The 20,483-nt window shown below is 43.5% G+C and overlaps 1 protein-coding gene across 2 annotated transcripts; it reads right to left on the bottom strand.

The window, feature by feature from the left end:
• Positions 1 to 648: 648 nt before the first annotated feature.
• Positions 649 to 20,156, bottom strand: RSPH9 (radial spoke head component 9). Of its 2 annotated transcripts, none has more exons than XM_085320191.1 (5): positions 19,899 to 20,156; positions 19,601 to 19,763; positions 18,604 to 18,733; positions 17,846 to 17,992; positions 649 to 912 (listed from the first exon to the last, which is right to left on the bottom strand). In XM_085320191.1, the coding sequence occupies exons 1-5, from the start codon at positions 20,123 to 20,125 to the stop codon at positions 752 to 754; spliced, it is 828 nt and encodes a 275-aa protein (XP_085176317.1). In that variant the 5' UTR covers positions 20,126 to 20,156; the 3' UTR covers positions 649 to 751. The 2 variants fall into 2 exon arrangements, with proteins under 2 accessions (XP_085176317.1, XP_085176326.1); XM_085320200.1 differs by having other exon boundaries at positions 820 to 1,478.
• Positions 20,157 to 20,483: the final 327 nt, after the last annotated feature.

Here is a 20,483-nt window from a genome sequence, read left to right as displayed (position 1 = left end):
AAACCTACAGTCCTTCAGAATGGAAAAGATCTTTCTTTCTTCTCCTGCTCACACAGAACTTTTTTTATGTCTTCTAGTCCCAGTAGTTCTACTCAGTGACTTTTATTAACGGAAAAGTCCTTGGGTAACGATTGCCTTGAAACAAATCTGAGCAGGTTTTGCAAACAACCAGGTGATGCCCACAGTTAAATTTGTTTCTACAATAATGTTTTCTGCCATGAGCTGGAAAGACCCCTCTAATTTTGGTGAAGCCTAACATCTGAAAAACAATATACCCATCTCTCTAGTACACATTTCTGGATGTCAGGGTTTAGTATAGAACCCTCAAGAGTATGCATCAGCTTTCTCCTCTGACTCCAAGGCAGAAACTCTATTTTTGTTTGGCATTCATGGGTGACAGCAGGCAGTCATTCATGTTGCCTCCAAATTACTTTTTTCTGTAAGCGTGGCATCTTTGTTCTCGGACAGATGGCCTAGGTTTGATTTCTGACCTAGGGCTCTGCTCTTCCTGGAAGAAATATCATTACTATCTAAAGGATCTTCACTGACACATTACAGGGAATTCACTGTGGAGTTGAGGGAGGATTGCACACAGTGAAGTCCCTAGAAACAATCAAGGCCAGAGTCCAGACAAAAAAAAAAGTCCTGTTCAAAGTGCAGAGGTTTCATGTATTTATTAGAATAAGCAATAAACACATATCTCAAAGGATAACATCTAAACACTCTTGAGTCATCAGCTGAGGCAGCAGAGTTACAGCATGAAGGGCAGATCTAAGTTCTTCTCACCAGTGCCAAAGTAGACATAGCCATATTGCTTGGTCATTGGGACATGGTAGAATGTCAATCCCAGCCACAGCAGGCTCCTCAACACCACCACGACGCCTCCCTTCTCTAGCTGGACAGTCCAGGAGCCTGTATGAGAAAGTGCTAATAAGTCAATGAAAAAGAGAGAGAAGCAGCATTCCGGGAGCAAGGATTGTGGTAGGTTCTGCCTGACTAGTTAATAATGTGCAAGGCTGCATCAGTACAGTGGAGCTTCTGACAGCGGAAAAGAGTCAAGTCAAAGAGACCAGGAATTTTGATGTCCTTTCTCTTTTGTCACTTCAGCATTATAGGCTGCCCTCTTATTTCTAGATGTTTATTTCTACTCCACTCAGCAGCGTATTCCCACAGCTATGATGGTAATGTGGTATGCATCACAGGAAGGGACAGACCCTTGAAGCTCCAGACTTGGATACTTTATCCCTAGGAGTAAGAACAGCTATTCTTGGCTACTCTTGAGAGTAGGCAACAGTTACTCTGACAAGCTCTACAATCTGCTTGGTCTAGCTAATAGGCTGTCCAAGCTATATGGCAGTCCTGGGCAAACAGATACACATTAAAAACTTGTTCTCAAAATAAACTCATAGTATTAGTAGAGGAAAGAGGAAGAAGGCACTTTCCTGCCCCAAGGAAGATTAGTTTCCCTGATGCAGGTACTGGAAAAGAGAGAAGAAGAGAAAGTTAAAAACAGGGTATTTCCCATCTCAGAAATTTACAGAAAAGGTTAATTCTCTTCAGTCTTTTTTGGCTCCAACGTTGAAAAGGGTGTGTGTGGTAAGGGCAAAGGGATTAGTTTCAGTGTTAATATTGCTTTGGCTCTGCAGAGAAGGTTCTGAGCCAGCACGAAAATGCAATTTCTCCTGGATGCAAGGAGCTCTGAGCCACTGAGTATTTGTTTTGCACTTGACATGACAGCCTGGGAACAATGCCGGAGGGGAGAGGGCAGGAGTATCAGCTTGGCTTCACACTAAGGGCAAGGAACTGCCAGGAGAAGAAAATACGAGCTTCAGCACCAAACCAGTAACAGCTAGAGGGTAAAATGTAGGGAAGAAGGTTCCTGCTGAATCTCCTTCATCTAAAAGCAAAAGCACCAGGCCTAAATCACTAAAACTGCAGTTGGAGCTGTTAGGTTACTATTGGCTTAGAGTCCAGCTGTGAGCCTATCTGTACCCAAAGCCAGAACTGCTACTTCCAGAATAAGCAAAAACCCCATAATATATTGGGCCAGTTAGGCAGTATTCATCCTTGTAGATAATTTTAGGCTCATCAATTCATGCTGTGACTCACGCTTATTCATGTCATGCTTAGCCTGGGGAAGGGCTTTTGTGATCGCTGTCAGCTGCCAGTCCTCCCCCTCCCAGGAACTTCTGACTCTTGGCCAATTTTAGTCATATCTGAGAAAGGGCACTGAAGGGCTTATATGCAGCAAGTTCCTCCAACAGGTCTCCACAGGACAGGCTTGACTGTATCTCCCAAAGCTATTTGTTTGGTCTGCCAGTAGCTGAGAGGAAGCACAGTCTGGCTCGCCTGATAGCCAAGAGGCAGCAGCAGCTAGCTGGGCAATCAGTGTTTGTTTAGCCTTGGGCTTTTGCACACTCACAGCAGCACATGTAGTCTCTTATCCAGCTAGAATGCAAACTACAATAGTTGAGGGCCTGAGGGAGGCGAATTGAGAGGGGAAGGCGAAGGGAAATGGATTTATTAGATTTATTTATGCATAATGCATTTATGAGATTTATTATCTCATAAATACAAGCAACGTAATTCCTATGTCATTTTTGACCTGTTAGTCTTTAAAAAACCCTCTTCAGTTTGGCACCAAAAATGCTAAATGAACAGCAAGAACCCCTACGTTCTGGGACAGTCACTGAACTTTCTGACAAACTGATTCTGGCTGCAATATAAAAGCACAAAGGAAACATTCACAGTCTTTAAAGACTCAAGAGATTTCAGCTTTGGAGAGCTTATTTCTGACTCATTCCACTCCATGTTTCCACTAAAGATAAACAGCTGGAATTGCAGTAAACCAAAGCACTACTTAATATGGGGCAGAATCWGGACAGGTGTACGCCATCTTTGCACTTCCCCTGCACTGTGACATTCTTTGCTCAGGGCCTATTTAAAGTATGAGCTAGCGACTTCACAAACACCGGTTTCACAAACAAGGCACCCGTAAGTCTCCCATGCAGTCTCCACTGCCACTCGTATGAACACRAGCTCGACTGCATCTTTGTCATATCTGGAATAAATACAAATATGGTTCAGCCACTACCAACTCTAGATTGCAATTACAAATTCTGACCGACTGATTGAGTCTCCTATAAAATCTGCATGTTCTTCAGAAACTTCACTTCTTGGATAGTGTGGAAAAATAGGTAGAAGAACAGTTCACTACAAAGCGATCAGCCAGTGACTGAAGCACTACAGCCATCTGCTGTCAAAATCCAAGCTTTCAAACAGCTTCTTGAACTTTGCCTCTACAATTTTCATCATTTGCTAGTGGCTAAACTGTGCCTGGAGATACTGGGAAACAAGCAGCAAGCAAACAGATCTGACTGTAAGTAAGTGTGACAACTAACTTGTCCCTTTCTCCTTTGAACACTGAACTGAGTTCTCTTTCAGTGCAGGGTTCTTGCAGTTTCAACCTGCAGAACTGATCTGCTAGTCCTTCACCCAAATACCCATGGTTCTTGCTGCCATTTTACACATTGGTTTGCAAGGAGGGCTGTAAACTTTCGGAATAGTTTCTCTGACAAGAAGCTAGTGGAATGAAGAACTCTTACTGTGTTTGATTTTGGACCTGTCCACCAAGAGGCAACTCTAGGMCAGAGCTGTGCCTTGCTGGGTGGTGAAAGCCTACAGGGATTACCCAGTTTGTTAACACCTCCGAACATACTGAAAGCATCTAGCAGCCTATTTACATGTGATAGCTTGTTGAAGAGAGATGTACTCTATTATAAAAATAGATAATGATGAACCCTCYGCCTCAAACTAGTTACACTCAAAGAACAAAATTAAATGCCTGGAGGATGACAACTGAGAGGGAAAATAGGGATATTAATGCTCTCAGGAACTATATCTGGATTCAGACTTCTTTTCGCTGGACAAATTCACAGAGAAGGTGGAACACCAATTTCAGCTTGATTAAATCCCCGTATCTAGGCTCTGAGGCAATATAGTACAAGTCCATGGTCTCCTCAGAGCACATGCCCAGTGTCACACAGGCTTATCCATCTCTGTGGAGTATTCATCAGCTCTTTACTGATCACTGATCAAAGGAACTTCCCCTACACCCTCACACCTGGCAAGAATGGACAGATGTAATTGAAGACAGCTCTATTCACTTTTATGCTAGATCTCCAAAAGCTGTGATGTGCAGCTGCTTCACTTCCCTGCAGTTTGTCCAAGATRCAAGTTCTCAAAGGGCTCAAGTTTGCCATTTGACAAATGTGAGACCTCTGGAGAATGTTAAGGTGTTATACTATACACTCCAGGTCTAACTCTGATCCTTGATTCTGCACCTAGTTCTATGCAAACTTAGATAGTTTTGCTGATGTTGCACAGTAACACTTCCTGTGAAATGAGGACCTGAACAAACAAACAAACAAAAAGCAAAACAAAAAACAAACAAAAAAAAAAGCTTTCTCAACACTAATCCCAACAGGGCCAAAGCAACATTGGCTGGAAACAGGAAGAATTATAAGGWACTGCCTGCAACTATAATGTCATTTCCACTTACATTCTGTTTTCAGCCATGATGATGACCAGTCTTAGAGTTGTTACTTAATCTGCACAGCCAAACAGCAGCAGCAATGCCACCTTCTATCTTTTACTAACCAGACCACTAGGGTAATTTCTCTCATCCAGTTATCAATGGTGATTTATTCACTTCACTTCTCCACAGTGGACTCCTGCATTGCACAAAACCCATTCAGACACTGCAAGTTGATAAACAGTGCTGGTGTCTGCCTTCTAAGAAGATACCAGAAAAAAGCTCTGCAATCTAGCTGCTGGTTTTGATCCTTTTCTTTAAAGTTCAGGTGAATTACAGCCTAGTATCTCAGATACTAATTTTTACCATACTTTACCATGTTAGCAGCATTCAAGGAAATGTTTCAGGTAACAAAGTTAATTCTGAACTCATGAGACAATCAACTCAAACTTCATCATCTTCAAACAACAAAATGYTTTTTCAGGCCCACCTCTTCTTGTAGGAGTTTTTAATAGCCATGTCATAAATCACCTTAAAAGTACTTTAATCAGTAGTTAATGAACAGTACAAAATAATAGCTTTTAAAAATCCTCAAATTCTTAATCCTTCAATATTTCATAAAAAAATTTTATCTTTCAAGAAAAGGCCTTAGATACTCATCTGATAATACAATATAAAAAGGGCTCAGGAAAATTAGGAAAATTATGTGCTGCAGTTATCCCACATTTTTTACTTTCCTACTTTTACAAATAGCTCTTAGAGTAAGGTCATTGCATAGGAACATACACATCGGGAATTAATATAAAAATGCAGAAGCAAGATGCTAGGATCTAATTCTTTGTTACGTTGGCCCAGTGTACCACAGGACAGTCCCTGCACTCATCATTACCTCTGTGTCAGGCAAGATGTTTCTTACTTGGAGACTGAGATGAGAAGTTCAGAGCATCAGTCTGTAATGGGCACCAAGACGTCTAGATAGAAATTGTCAGGAAACTAAAGAATTAAAATAACTATCATTTGCATTGGAAAGAAATGCAAGGAGAACTAGGAGATGTCAAGTATGAGCTAGCTTTCCTAGAGTTAAATACTGCTTTTAGGTTACATCTAAGTGTGAGCTGTAGCCTGTATTGTCCCTAAACCAGGMAGCAGGGTTAACTCCCCAGTGCTTTGCTCATCAGGCAAAGCTTGCTAAGGCACAAGGAACTATAGGTCATTGCTCTCACGCTAGAGATTATTCACAGTAACACTGCTCTGGTAAGGTTTCTGTTCTTCAAAATATTTTTTTAAAAAAAAAAGCAAGTTAATTCTTAAGCTGCACCCAGCAAACCTAAGTAAGCCAAGCACTGTCTGTGCTGAAACTATTGCCTGTCGCTGCTCCAGAAGGGAAGGGAGGGAGCTGCTGTGTGGGAGGAAAGAGCATGGGAAAAATATCTGCTGGATGAAGATCTGGAGCTTCCTATTCCCTCTTTGGAGCAGACTGAAGCCTCCACCCCTCCACACACAGGCAGGAATTCTGGGGAGTTCCTTACATCTTTCCCAAACAAGAAAGTGCTTTGAAGATCKTGATGCTCACCCAGTGTTAAGCCACTGGCTTTTTTATGGCCCTTCAACAGCTCCCAGGACACCAGGGCTGAATTTCAAAAGTCAACCTCCTTCTCAGCTTCTTCTTCCTTTCCAGTCGCTGATAGAAATCCCTGTCTCATCCCCCACGTCTCTCTCAGCTACAGGCTGATCCTTGTAATTCACAGAGGCAATGGGGTGCGTGTGATATTAGCTTTTAAACAAAAGTCTTAAGAGGGCTGTTCTCAGAACTTTTCTGCCATGACTGGTCCACTTTCAGTATGACCTCTCATAACATCGCTGCTTTGGAGGTGATTCAGCAATGCCTCATTTTGGAGCACACTTGAGAAGAAACAGCTTTTAAACCTAAACAGTCTGATACTGAGGCTTTGTGTCCCAAAACCTCACACAGGATCATAAAAGTGACAATATCAATTCCTCTTCAAAGAAAGAAACRTCCCAAGGGAAAACCAGCTACAGCATATTTGCACTTACCACTTAACAACACACTGCAGCAAGAGCATGCTATAACATATCTTACTACAGTCAGTCCTGGTTGAAAGCAAAGCACTGGGTTACCAGACAAATATTAATACCCAGAGAGGGGCAACACAATCACTTCCCTTTGCAAAAGCTGTCGTCGCTTGGCTGCTTGACCCGAAGCACTTAGCTCTGACAAGGCTACACTACACCCATGGGATTTAGCCTCTATTTCCCTCCAACAGAAAAATCCTACACTGGGGAGAGCTTCCTACTCTTAATTTGCTGTCTGCAAGGAACAAAGACAAATTGCAAAGCAGAGCAGCTGCAAGGAAAGGTCACCGGGCTCTGGTTTTTAACAAATTTCACCACACCAGACATTTCATGCACAGCCTACCAGCCATAAGGATACATCTAAACACTCTATGTGGGGCTCAAACCCCTTCATGCCACTTTCTGGCTGCAAACTAAATTTCTTTTACTTGCCTGACRCACCACCTGCACCCCATATGTTAACACTGCTGTCAATATTTCCAATTCCCTGTATAACTATTTAATAATAATTAAATAAAAACACAGACTGGTTGCAGGTTCAAAACTATTTTAAAAAGCCACCAGAGCCAGGAAAGTAGAGCTTACAAACAGTCAGATGCTGCCAACAAGCTCCTGCATGGTCCTAATGCCTGCCACATTTTTAAACAAATACAACGATGCCCAAACCTCTGAGTAAAATAATCTCACTTCAGAGGCTTTTTCTCTCCATTTTCCTCTCCTACTGGGTACTTCTCTGCAGCAAGAACGATAAAGACAGGTCTAGGCCTTTTGATTACGCACAAAGTACCTGCTTCCTCCTGACAAGACAGACTCTGGGGCTGCAATGCTGTCCCAGATTCATAGTATTCAGGTGTCTTACAGTGTTGGGTAAAATACAGGCCACAGTTAGACATTTGACAACACTGCAGCCTAAACCAGTTGAAACAGCCTCTGCCCTCAAACACTTTTTCCCTCCAAAATCACCACAGACACCACAAAMGTGTTTGCTTATTGCTCAGTGAAACAGGTCAGAGAAATGATCTGGCTGAAAAATAGTCTAGCCAAAAATAAAGAGTTATTTTTCCAGCTGGAATTTGGCTGCACAGCCAGCAATGCCAACACAAGAGAAGGGATAATGCACAGGCATAAATAAAAAGCAGAGGATAGGAAGGGCTGAAAAAGCTAGCACAAAAGTAATGCACATCAAAGTACAGCCTCCTTTACAGYCAGTTAGTTAGCCCTCTGGTCCTAAATCCATCTGATAATCAGAACAGAGCTAGAATTCTTTCTCTCACTAGTTCTTCTTTCTCTTTAAAGGAAAAAAAAAAGAGCGAGAGAGAAATGCAGATTTTGCACAGAAAGCATCTGGAACAAGGATTTGGAATGGGGCTTTGCACTAGAGGAAACAGCAAGACAATATACAATCAAAACTTATGAGGAGTGGGAAAAGCTGATTAAAATCCCATCTATGTGAATTCTGACAACTACAATGCTGATTACTGTATCTTGTGTCTTCTGTAGTAGATTCAGAAATCTCGGAGTGGTAAAGCACCCTCCTTCCAAACTGCAGGTTTCCCCTGGATCCTGTCACACTCCATATTTCTTGTTCAGCTGGTCGCTGTGGAAACGTTTTTGGAGCGTGCCAGGAGTCACGTAGCATCTACCTGGGGAGCCCCTGCATTAATCCGTCACCTTCGTGGACTTCTGTGAGCCCATTGGTTAGTAGGAAGAAAAAGAGGGAGTCTCTCGCCCCTCCTTGCTCTGAATGAAAGACGCTTCCTCTAAATCTTGCTACAGGATTTCAAGCTCAATTCAGCTTCTTTGGGGCTTTTGTCACCAAACAAATGTGATGTCTTTGAAAGAAAGATTAACAGTTTGATGAAAGGATGCAATAGACAGCTTTGTTCTAGCCTTCTTCCCCCTAGAGCTTTCGGTCACTGTCACTTTCTTAACCAAGGGAGAATATCTGTCTGACTCTCAGAGGAGATTACAGCTACCTTGTAAGATTCTGCTTCTCCTGATCACAATGCACTGCCCACTTTGAGGACGCAGTGATGAAGGGGCTGGATTAAGGGCAAAGAACCTCACATCGATCTCTGAATTCTGTGAGAACACAAAGCAGGCGATGCCAGGATTCAAAATCCACTGAACGCTTACAGCACATCCAAATCACACTCTTGTAGGAGSGGCAAGGCCGCAAACCCTGTCACTGCCTGAGTTAGACGTCTTACCTCATCATCAAATTAGTAGGACTAGTTAAAAGGCCTTAAGACAAGGAACAGACGGTATGGATCATAAACTGTAGATGCAGTTGCATGCAGATCAGCATGAATTATGGCCCAAATTACCTGTAGAGTTTAMCAGTTTCTGAGGAGACCTACACACAGAGCGTATCCATACAGTATAGCTAGTTGTACTGATATTTAAGCTAATTCTGAACATTAAAGATGGCTAAGCATCTTCTAGTACCTGGGAGAGCCTGGATATCTCTCCACAGCACAACTGCTGTACAAATATACYCATAGATCAACCGTCCCTCAGCCTTTTCCCTCTCCATGCAGCCACATACCTCTTCAGCACGCTGAATCTCAACCCATATGGTATTTGTGTGCAGCAAACAAGATAATGCCTGTTGACTCCCTCCCTACAGTCAAAGGAGCAGCAAACAGCAAGGGAAAGCTGTACACAGGGCTGGCACTGACACCTGCTCAGCAGGCAGGAACTGCCACTTCTGTAGAGCCCTTCCAGCAAGAGATTGTTCCTATCAAGAACTGACCCAGTTAGGGCTCCTTCTGACCTCTGGTAATACAGAAGCTGCCCTGGGCTTTCCACTTCGAGTAATTTTTCATCATTCCCTAGAAAAAAGGTTTAGTCCAAGGTTGACTGATGTGGTGATAAAACTACATCTTCTGGTTCTAAGAGGCTTTACCTGCATTTCCCATCAGTTCAGCAAGAAGTTCATCTCCCTTTTCATGTCCAATGAACCAAGAATTGAAATGGAGACAGGCTGTGCAGTGCTTTCTTTTACTGAGGAAGAATAAACTTTTAATACAATCCCTGGAAAGCTGCTGAAAAGACTCTGCTTCTGTCTTGATTATTTCACTGCAGCAGTCAGGAGGGCAAAAGACTCCACCACAGCTCTCAGTTGATGGGCAGCCCTGCTCCAGTATAAACTCATCCAAGGCCTCTGACTAAACAAGACCCCTGAAGTGATATAGGCCTAGGACCCAGAAGCAGTGAATGCACTGCTTTATTACCCATAGATACAAAGCCCAAGGTAAACAGACTTCTTTCCAGAAATCAAGGCAGTCCACAGACAGCCAGTCAAAAGCTATAATACTAGCTGGCTCTGGAGTCCTCCTGCTGTGCTGCCTCATGAGAGATTCCAGTCTAATCTTGAACTCCTGAGCTGGCAGCACCCCAGCTGCAGGGGGAACATGGCATATTGCTCCCAGGCAACTCTCCTGGGTCAGTGAGAGAGTGGTCCTGATGGACTCTATAGGCTCCACAGTCCCCACACATCACTAGCAAAAAGGATGAATGTATCTACCTTTGAGGAAGGAAGGAAACATCTATTTATCTATGTCTATCGCACATGTGTGACCACTGAAGATGTTAAGAAAGCTTTCGAAGAGTTCAGTGCGTAAGCTTGGAAGGGACAGAGTCTCTTCTCCATACCTACAGTTCAAGAGGTCAATATACCACACACAGTCTGGGAACTCTGGCCTCACCTTTGACTCAATCTGATGCTCTTCTCAGTGCTTTTCTTTCTYGTATTACTTTTCTGTGGTTTCCTTTTCTACACTCAGCACTGAGAAGGCTGGCACCATAGTGCACCCTGCTGGAAGGCAGCAGATACAGCCATCCTAAAATTACTCCTACAAACGTCTGATTTCAGTTTTAAAAGAAATTCAAGTATCAGATAAAATCTCTGCTTTCATTAATAACCCCTTAAGCTACCTCTTCAGTTTGATTCCCATGTCTGAAGGCCTCCAACTGTTCCGATCCACACTCATCTGCTGTATTCCTCCTATCACTGTGTTATAAAGCTTGTTTTTAAAAACAACTTGTATAAATGTTAAATAACTATGGGATATCACAGGGGATATCACAGCTCAGCTTCACAGATTCACCCATCCTCRGGAACACTGCTCCTAACCAAGAATGAGGATAGCTGTGAGCCAAACTAGCTATTTTGAGCTACATTTTGAGCCACCTCTTTTTTTTTCCCCCTCACTAATGCGGCACTGCTTTCTCATTCATTATGGGTCTTTTAGTTTGTATTTCAGTAAGACAGCTTGAAAAGCCTTGTCCCCGTGTGGCTCTTGGCAGGCTAAGGAGTAAAGTGCTCTTGCTCTCAGCTTCACAGAGCTGGGGAGGTGCTGCTTATTGTTAAGCAATGAAAGGGGAGGGCTCAGGTCACATCTGTGAAATGTTAGCAGGGAAGGGAGGCTGGCTGAAAGTAGGTGGCCAGCACAGCATAGCACTTTGCTGGATTTTGCAAGGCCATTGGGGAGATAGGCAGCCATTTGTCTTAGAGCCCTGATAACAAGGCCGACTTGCTCTCTGCTGGCTAGCTGGGGGTTGTAAATACCTCTGCAGACATAGCCTCTTCAAATGGCTGGAGACAGAGACTGATAGGGAATTAATCGCTGCGGGGAGATGGGGGGGTTCAAAAGGGAGTTAATTAGGTGTGTTAATGCACAGAGATAGAGCAGGTTCATGTCTCCTGGCCCTCTCCCTCCCAGCACCTAGGCTTTTGGGGCAGCTGTGATGAGGCTACCAAAATGGCCCTTAAGACTGGCCAAAGGAAACAGCAAACACTATCTCCCACTCAAAAATGCAACCTCTCCATCTTCAAGGGCCCATTAAGCACCAGCTTTTGCTACACTGATAAAGTGTGTGCTAATGAAGCTCAGAGGACAGGAGGTTAGTGTTTYAACCCAAGCTACTGTTCAGCAAGTTTATGGAAAGGCTGATGCCAAATGTATCCGTCCAAAGAAATGGTCACAAATCCATGTCTGTAATGCTGTGTAAGGAACACTCCAAAAATACTTCACTTTCTGAGCGGTTGTTACCTCCTCCACAGTCAAAGTGGTAAAGGAGCTGAAATGATCTCACTCGCAGGCAGTTTTCCCCTTCCTCTAGCAAAATCTTGAAAAAACAGGAGGACAAAACTATGATCTATCCTTCCACTGTATGCTCATTTAGGATGCTGCCATGCAATCTCTCCCTGAGTTACACAGAGGAAGCAACTCCATCTGAGGAAGTCTCAGCTCAGTTCAGCCTCCAGAATGGACAGTGACTATTCAGGAATCTTCTTAGTGCCCTTTTAAGCCCTCGTGCATCATAGTTCAGAAAGCAAAGCCAGCTGTCCTGAGAGTGCTGCGCCTCCACTCACTGTCTCMGGACCCCATGATCACCTTTGTGTCCTTGTCACTGACAATGAARAAGCCTGAGCTAAACATCAACCTCCACAGCCATAGCCAACGGGACCAGGAAAACATCTGTTCTGGGTTCCTACATACCATTAAATTTCATCCAGTTATTCACGTCTGGGACTAGTAACTTACATTTGCATCTGACTAAAATGCCTCTCAAAGAAGGAGGCTCAGCATGATGCTAAGACACAAAGAGACATAGAATCATTCATTGTCCTTACTAGTAAGTAATCATTTCACTGTTAAAATCTGTATCTAATTTTTCATTTCAATTTTTCTGGCTATAATTTCCAGCTGCTGGTTCCTGTTATGCCTTTCTCTGTTATATTAAATAGACCTTCAGTACCTAATACTTAAACTCCATGAAGTATTTACAGAGTGTGATACAGTCATACTCGTGTTCTTTTCCATAAGATAAACAAATTGAACTGTTTATGTCTCTCAGCAGCCCCTGAATCATTTTGAGGCTCTTTTCTGCAACCTCTCCAGTTTTGCGATATACAGTAATCCAGTCCTGATTCCACCGATAATATATAAATTTCACATAAAAGTGAAATCACCTCCCTATTTCTATTTTCTATGCCCTTGTTTATACATCCACAGATCGTATTAGCCTTTCAAGTCTCAGCATCAKACTGGGAGCTCATGGGGAGTGGGACGTGCCTGGATTTCCTTTCAGAGCCACAGCTTCCAGAATGCAATTCTCCAAGTCTGGTTTGTACTCCCTGCTCTTAGATACAGATTTTGCAGTTAGCTCCATCAAAGCATATTTCATTTMAGTAAACCCACCTTACTGAATCTCTCTGGCTGTCCTCTCCTTGTCATTATTTGTCTTTCCACCAATCCTTACCTCTAGATTATTTATAAACATGTTGAAAAGTATCAGTACAACACTGGTCCCTACTGAAACCCCTTCTGAACCCCTCCAGAAACAKCGATTCAGTGATTTCTGAATCTCAACTAGTAATCAGGATCAGTTTGGGGGAATACTTCTGCAATGCTGGGGTTTATTAAAAGTTAGCATCATAAGTATACCAAAAGTCTCCTGAGATAAGGCTTTCAGGATTAAGCTATCTGGCCCTGCCAGTTTCATTTTTTGACCATCAGTAAAGGTTGCCTAGTTCTACCCTCCCTTAGTAAATAGCCTGAAAACTGACTGCAACAATATTTGTCATCTTCATATGATGCACATCTATATTCTTGTTTCTTTCCAAATACAAACCAGAAGTTCAAAMGAGAAACAGAGCACTTCTCCCTTCTACATTCCTTTCAGTCATTTTACTATCATAATTAAGTAACAGTTTCCAGTACTATTGCTTTTCCTCTTGATATACTTGAAAAATTCTTCCCTACGGTTGTCAAACTAGCCAGCCATGGATTTTTCTAGGTATCCTGGCTCTCTTTGTCATTTTCTAGTCATTATAAGCTCTAATTTATATCTATCATTAACTGTTCCAAATTTTCTGCATCTTCTTTTATATTGTTTTTTTTAATTCTAATTCCTGCTCTCGATCCCCAATGAATTGTAATAGGCTTTCAACTAAAAGCAGCTATTTCTTGCCTGAGATTCGTGACTTTTGAATAAAATCTTCTCATAAAAATCCTATTTCCATTCATGTCTTTTCCTACCTACCATTTTCTTTCCCTTTGCCTCTGACATAGCTCCTTTCCTGCATCAGTTTTTAACAGTGCTCAGTTGGTGTCCCTTATCTCCATATCAAAGTGATCTATCTGATCCAGTAATCTATAACAAACCTTCAGTGTCAGCTTAATGMCCTTCTAAACTGTAGTTTGAAAGCAACAAGGAATTGAATTCTCCATCCCCTATTTTATTTTCTCGCAAGATTTCCATTCTGCACTAGTACCTTMTGCTTTCTCCAATCTTTCCTTCACCTTTTCAGAATGAAGCATTGCCTGATCTGATATTKTGGTCATAGTAAAGTCATCCACCCCCCTCCATTTTCACTTTCCCTATCATGTCCAGCCTGTCAAGTGATTACTATTTCACATTTACACATTAGGTCAAGTGAAAATGCTGCAGGCATGCTAGGAATTATTGCTATTTGCTTTGCCAAATTTCATTCCATTATTTACAAGCACATGAAAAACAGCCACAACTCTAGTTCCTAAAATGCTATTGGCCAGAGTGACAAACTCCATGCAACAGAAAGGACCATGTTGGCAATCTGCCAGCAGCTCAAAGGCTATATCTAATTGTGCATAAAGTTGAGCAGATTGTCTGCTTAGACTACAGCAAACAAGCTTATCTTTAATGCAGACATATGGCCAGCAAAACCTACAGATCCCTGCTTTCAATGTTCTGGCCAGCTGGCCATTTGGATCGGAATGAAGCATTACAGTAGTGACAGAAGATCAGTATCACAAACCCTCCAWGTTCAAAAATCATGAATCAGGCCGCTCAAATTCATGAGTTTGGCTCAGAGAGCATAAGCGGATAAATAAACTGAATATCTTTGAGATATTTGAGATGGTAGGTTTCACATTCTCCCACTTCCCTCTGCAATAGTGAAAAAATGTATTTTTTAAATAAAAGCTAAGATTCTCACCTAATCACTTGCCTCTGGGAGCTGAGATGCTAATTAAAAATAGAGAGACTCCCAGTATGATCACAAGGAGTAGCAACATATTCTGAATTCTTAAAGTGCAGAGATAACCAAATAGATAGACACATAGGCATAATCTGGAACTTGCAATCACCATAGAAATCACCTGTAAAGATAAGGGTTGCAGAGAATTTTGTTGTAAAACTCCAGTTGTTTCCAATCTTGCACTAAACTCCTTGCTTTTATCATTGTATCCTTTATTCAATAGTTTTAAACTTCCTTTCTTCCCATCTCTCAGCTGTCACACAAAATCATCTCTCTGCCTCCAACTTTCTATTCTGTAAGACACCTCTGCTCTCCTATAATGACACACCATACATTTTATGACAGTTAACCTTCTTGACAGCCATCACAAATGCTCAGTCTACAATTAATAAGAAAACTACTCCAATAGAGCTGTTACTTTCAGATAGGGGGGAAAAATCAGCCTTTAATCTCTCAATTCTGTTCTTTAGATCTTCTAAGATGCTAGGGGAATTCTAAGGGCCCATGCAGGCTGGGAGCGTCATTCAGATATCGGTTACCTACTGGTCCATTTCTTGTATGTTTGCTGAGGGCAGAGTCAGCTCCAGCTACAATCACCATTCTAGATGCTGTGATGCATTTGGGAATTCCTACTTCTGCTCTGACAATAACTGCTCAAGACACGAAAGTCAGGAAATGCTTCAGGCCAAAATGAGGGGATTTGCCTGAGCTGCCCACAATGTGCATATAGGAATGTGCAACGCACGATAGGAAGAGCGTTGTCGCTCTTGGTCAGGACTAACGTGTATTGGCAGAGCTGAAGGAAAGTGATCCAAGAACCAGTTTGAGTACCTTGCAACCCGGAACGAGTAGCTTTGGCAGAGCTGTGCTGATAAAAATCAGCACAAAGACTGTGTCTGCCCCTGTTTTTTTTTTTTCATTTTCACAAGCAACCAATACTTCAATGCTCTCTAAATAGGTGGGTCTTTAATGTCAGAGCTCCTATCTGCATATATGAGAATGCAATTAGAGAGGCTACATGTCTTGCTGATCCTGTAATCAGTTCCTGTTTTGCTTCCTTAGCCTGACAACTTCACTCCATCAATCCCCACGTTCAGTTCAAAAAAGAGCAGGGCAACAGAGCCAGAGCTGCACAGGCACTATGATCGATCTTTTACTCTTCCATTAAGAAGCATTCGGTTGCACTTGAGCTTGGGTAGTCTTTGAGAGGTAATTTTATTGAAGAAGTGATTTGCACTAGCAGCGACTTCCCCTGAAGAGCGGGCAAAGGTTCTCACTTCCACTGACCTCAGGTTGCTACRGGAAGCCAAACTTGCCAGTGATATGGCCAAGCCCTGCTTTCTACCTGCCACTGGGTTAAAACATAACTACAAGTCAAATTTGATTGAAAGACCTCCACAAAACCACCACCTTCATGTCTAATATTCTGCATGACCTGCCAGTTGCCTAGTCCGTGAACCAGATGGGGAACTGCAGTATGAGATCTGCAATATTTTGAAGCTGCCATTCCCTATCACAGCTGAAGGCAGCTAAAAACAGCTCTGTGATGCAAATTAGCTTCCAGGYTCTTAGCCCCTGCTGCCCATTTCCTAGTAGAAACATGTAAGGCACTACAGATTCACCTCCTGTTGCAGTGGCTCTGTGATTTCAGGCCTCACAAAACTAATCAGTTTCCCTATCATAAAAACTAGGAAAAAAAGGGAGGAAAAAAAAATAAACAGTGACAACGCCTTAATTGTTGTATGAAGCCACCACTAATATTTTTTAAGAGTTATCTAGGAGCCTACTTGCAATACTSCTTTTTGAGTCAAAAGGGCCAACTTAATGAGCCACTATATGTAAAAATGTGCAGTCTCTCCAGACGACACCTTTGAAAAAATGACTGCAGCAAGGACACTCCCAGTAAGTTGAAAAATAGTTTTCATTTTAACACTGTTTTTACTCTGAACAGTCAAAAATGTTCAGAATTCAGGCCTGAGTTCACTAAATTCTTTCACAGTTCTTTTTTGGCAAAGGAAAGTTTGGGCAAATATATATTTTTATTTTACATACATATATACATATGTATGTGTGTGTATCTGTATATATATATATGTATATATATTTGGAGAAAGTCTGGAAAGCAATTTACAGCACTGACAGTTCTCAGTCCTTGCAGCCAATTCTACCTGTCACTGAGAGCTACTGAAGGATCGGAATAAAACAGCAAACCAAAATCCTGACCGTGTCCCAAAATCTGTCTATACAGCAGGATGTGAAACTCCTTTGCTCCAACCAGAAAAATGCAGTAAATTAACAAAAAGCAGTTAGAAACAAATAGCAAATCATTCCTACTTTATAAGTATAATGCTTTTCTGTAGAATTATGTTTATTCCCAAACATACTGCAGTAACAAGGAACATAACTGCAGACTAGGTGAGATACATAAAGACTTGCTCTCACTCTGAAAGAGAATCTAGATCCCACTCAGAGCTCCAGAAGCAAAACAGCCAYGTAAATCCAATCTGCTAACATCTCTTTAGAGAAACATCCTGTCTTGTCCCCTGGAGGCTTTAAAAAACACGTGTAACAATTGTTCAGTAGACTAGAAAGAATATGGACTGAAKATACACTGCTGTGTGCCCATCCTCTTTTCTCCTTCCACACTGTGTAATATTGCTAGAGTACAGATTATTACATTACAGCATTTCTAACACAGCTTATCAGAGGAAAGTTTGAATCTAGCCTCTCAGAGATATCAGTTCAGTGTTAATGAGAGCCCATTTAGATAAAAGAGAGCAATACTAGGGGGATGGGAGGTGTGAAATGCTTTAAACCACATAAATTCTCTCTACCACTAGTGGAGTTACCTCCTCCCATCGGGGCACCAGTTATCACAGACTTCACTGCAGTTAGGAGGGAATGTGGTGCTTTGGCAGAGAAGGGAACTGTTACTGTGGTCAGAAGATAACCTGTTGTGAGGATATGACAACTCATGCGCTTAGGACTTTCCATCTTAAGGTTTATATTTCTTAAAAGAGGAATCAAGTACAAGAGTCTAGTAAAGAAAAAAGTTCCTTTACAGATTAGCAGGGGCTTTTCCCAAGCATATGAGCTCCACAGTAACCTGCATGTTGCCTGCTCAGTGTTTCCCAGACTGCTCAGATTGCTTTCCCTTTCATTCTATCTCTTGACACTGCTCTTTTTACCTTTTGGGATATCATGCTCCAGAGAGTCCAGAAAGTCTGTAGAAGGGTCCAGGTCAGCCTTTTCCAGCAATGTTTTATTCTTCAGGTTAACAGGCTCAGCCAAATGAAAATAGGAACTTAATTTTTTTGCCTCCGTCAAAGAAAGACCTGCAAACAGTCATTGGTGACTATTAACACAATGAGCTGGGCTAACATACATTATATTGCATAATATCTTACTATTTTCTCTAAAGCACAGAGTTCAGGACAGAATCACAATCTTTCTCCAGTGGATCCCATGAAGTCCACCAACTTGCCAGAAATGCGTGGCAATACACACTGATGCTCTGCATTGCAGACCATGCTAACTGCAGTCCCACATAAGTGAAGGGCATTCAGTCAAGAACAACTCTGTGCCCATGTGGCTACATCCTGTATTTAGATGGAGAATGGTCCTATCACTGCAGTTATAATTGCTAAACACAGACACGAACTATACACAGACAAATGAAACTACAGGTTAAATGACTCAGAGCCATTAGTGCCTCTCTTCCCACCTTCCAGAGTTGAATCATGCACCTGAACCTGATTATATTCATAGCTCTACAGCATCAATCAAAATTGCAGTAGTGTCATTGGACTCTCTCTTCTCTGTTCATCTAATCCAACCAAAAAAATAATCCTGAAACCAAAACATCAGCTAGAGAGAGAAAGTCGTCTTCATTTACAGCCTTTACAATCAAAGTACAGCTGATCCTGTAAGAAAAACGAGAATTTACCTTCAAAGCTTYTGTTTTCATGCACAGATCCTAGGGGAGTCTTCACAAATGAACCCCGGGGGATGATACCAACTGCTTTATCTATCTGTTCTACTGTAGCTACAAGGCGGGCCTCCTCCTTGATCACTGGCTTTAAAGAAAAATAGGCAAATTTTAAAGGCAAGGCTTTCCTTGTTTTCTATACTGAAAATAAACTCAAGGTGACAATAGAAACCACAACAGACTCATCAGCTTGGAGCCTGAAAATACTAAGAGGAAGATCACAGATCAGACATTCTTCTCATGAGAYATGACAGAAAACGTGGCTAGAAACAGACATTCTACACTGGGGAACAGAATGTCCCTCCCTTCATCCACCCCTTCTTCGTTCTCAATTAACTTTCTTCTAACTTGTCTATTCAATTATAAAAAATGGTATCTGCAGTTCCTGTATAAAACCTCAGCCACTRCAATGAGGATCTGTACCAACTGTGCATAATACAACATAAAAGCGGAAGACTAAGAATATTCCTGAGCCATGCTTAGCTCTAGGACTGAAGTAAGAGTTAAATCAAGAAGCTGTTGCTACACAGTGATGGAGGACAGGAAGCTGTGTGTATTCTGCCTGAAGTGAATAGGGAGATTTTTGAAGTCAAATATCTTAGAAGGAGCATTACCTGCAGCTAATACTCTAAGGACTAGAGAGCAAGTCACAGGAACAGCCCTCTTAACAGATGTGAGATAGGTTAGGTTCACACTGACCCAGCTTTTCCTGACTTTCAGGGCATCAGTCAGKGGCACCAAGTGGAGCCATTCTGAAGGAAGAGTTACTGCCAAGTGGGAGATTTTGTCCAGAATCGCCCAAATTAAATGCCAATTAGCAAATGAGTAGGAATCCTGCTGTTTCTGTGACCCATCAGCTGCATCTTACAAAAGAGGCGCAGCAGTCCCAACCTGTTCAGTGTGAGAGGGGAACAGCTGTAGYGAGGAGCCTTCAGAAACGTTCTGTTGTATTTACCTCCTGCCCGTCTTCAGTTAATTTTTCGGCATCTTCTGCCTTTATCTCAGTGAGCTCATACTCAAAGGAGGGATCCCCCTGGAAACGGCCCTTCAGCGTCTCAGCCTGCGCAAGGATTTCCTCRCTCGCCGGCGGCAGGAGGCTCCACTCCACGCAGTTCAAGCTGTCAGTGACAAACGGGCGCGCTGAAGCCCTGCCAGGTCCCATCCTGTCCCGTCCCGTCCCCCCCCCCAGAACGCGGCAAGGCCCCCTGGGCCCGGCCCGGCCCGGCCCGGCCCGCGGCACCAGCCCCCCGCACCTGTAGAGGCGGCTGCGGGGCGCGGCGCAGTCGCGGCCCAGCCCCTCGGCGATGTAATAGGCGCCGCGGAGGCCCTGGATGCGGCCCCAGAACCAGACCCGCTCGAAGCGGTAGTCGCGCTGCAGGAGCGGCAGCGAGGCCCCCAGCGCCGCCCGCTTCTCCGGGCTCAGCCCCGCGCCGCCGCTGGCCACCAGGTCCAGGGCGACGGGCAGCGACGCCGCGTCCATGGCGGCGGCGGGCGGCGACGCCGCGGGCCCGTTGCCAGGCAACCGTCGCTAGGGCGGGCGGGCGGGAGCCGCGCCGTTGCCACGGCTCTGGGGTCAAAGGTGACCGCTTGCTTCCGCTGGGGGGCGGGGGAGGGAGCGGGCGGCCGCTCGCCGGCTGAGCGAGGACGTCAATCAAGATCAGCGCCATGGCAACGAGGCTCCCTCCTCCCCGCCCCCCCGCTGCCATGGCAACGGCGCCGGCGGGCGGGCCCGGGCGCGCAATGGAGGCAGCCCCGCGCCGCCGCCGCAGCGGTGCTGGGGCGAGGGCTGCGGGCGCCGGGGGCCAGCCGGGGAGGGGAGCCCCTCGCCGCGGCCTCTG

The sequence above is a fragment of the Rhea americana genome, unplaced genomic scaffold (genome assembly GCF_003343005.1).
Source record: "Rhea americana isolate MKP2758 unplaced genomic scaffold, rheAme1 scaffold_119, whole genome shotgun sequence".
NCBI classification, from domain to species: domain Eukaryota; kingdom Metazoa; phylum Chordata; class Aves; order Rheiformes; family Rheidae; genus Rhea; species Rhea americana.
Note: the sequence above shows the minus strand (reverse complement) of the source record. Positions and strands in the feature narration are given on the sequence as shown.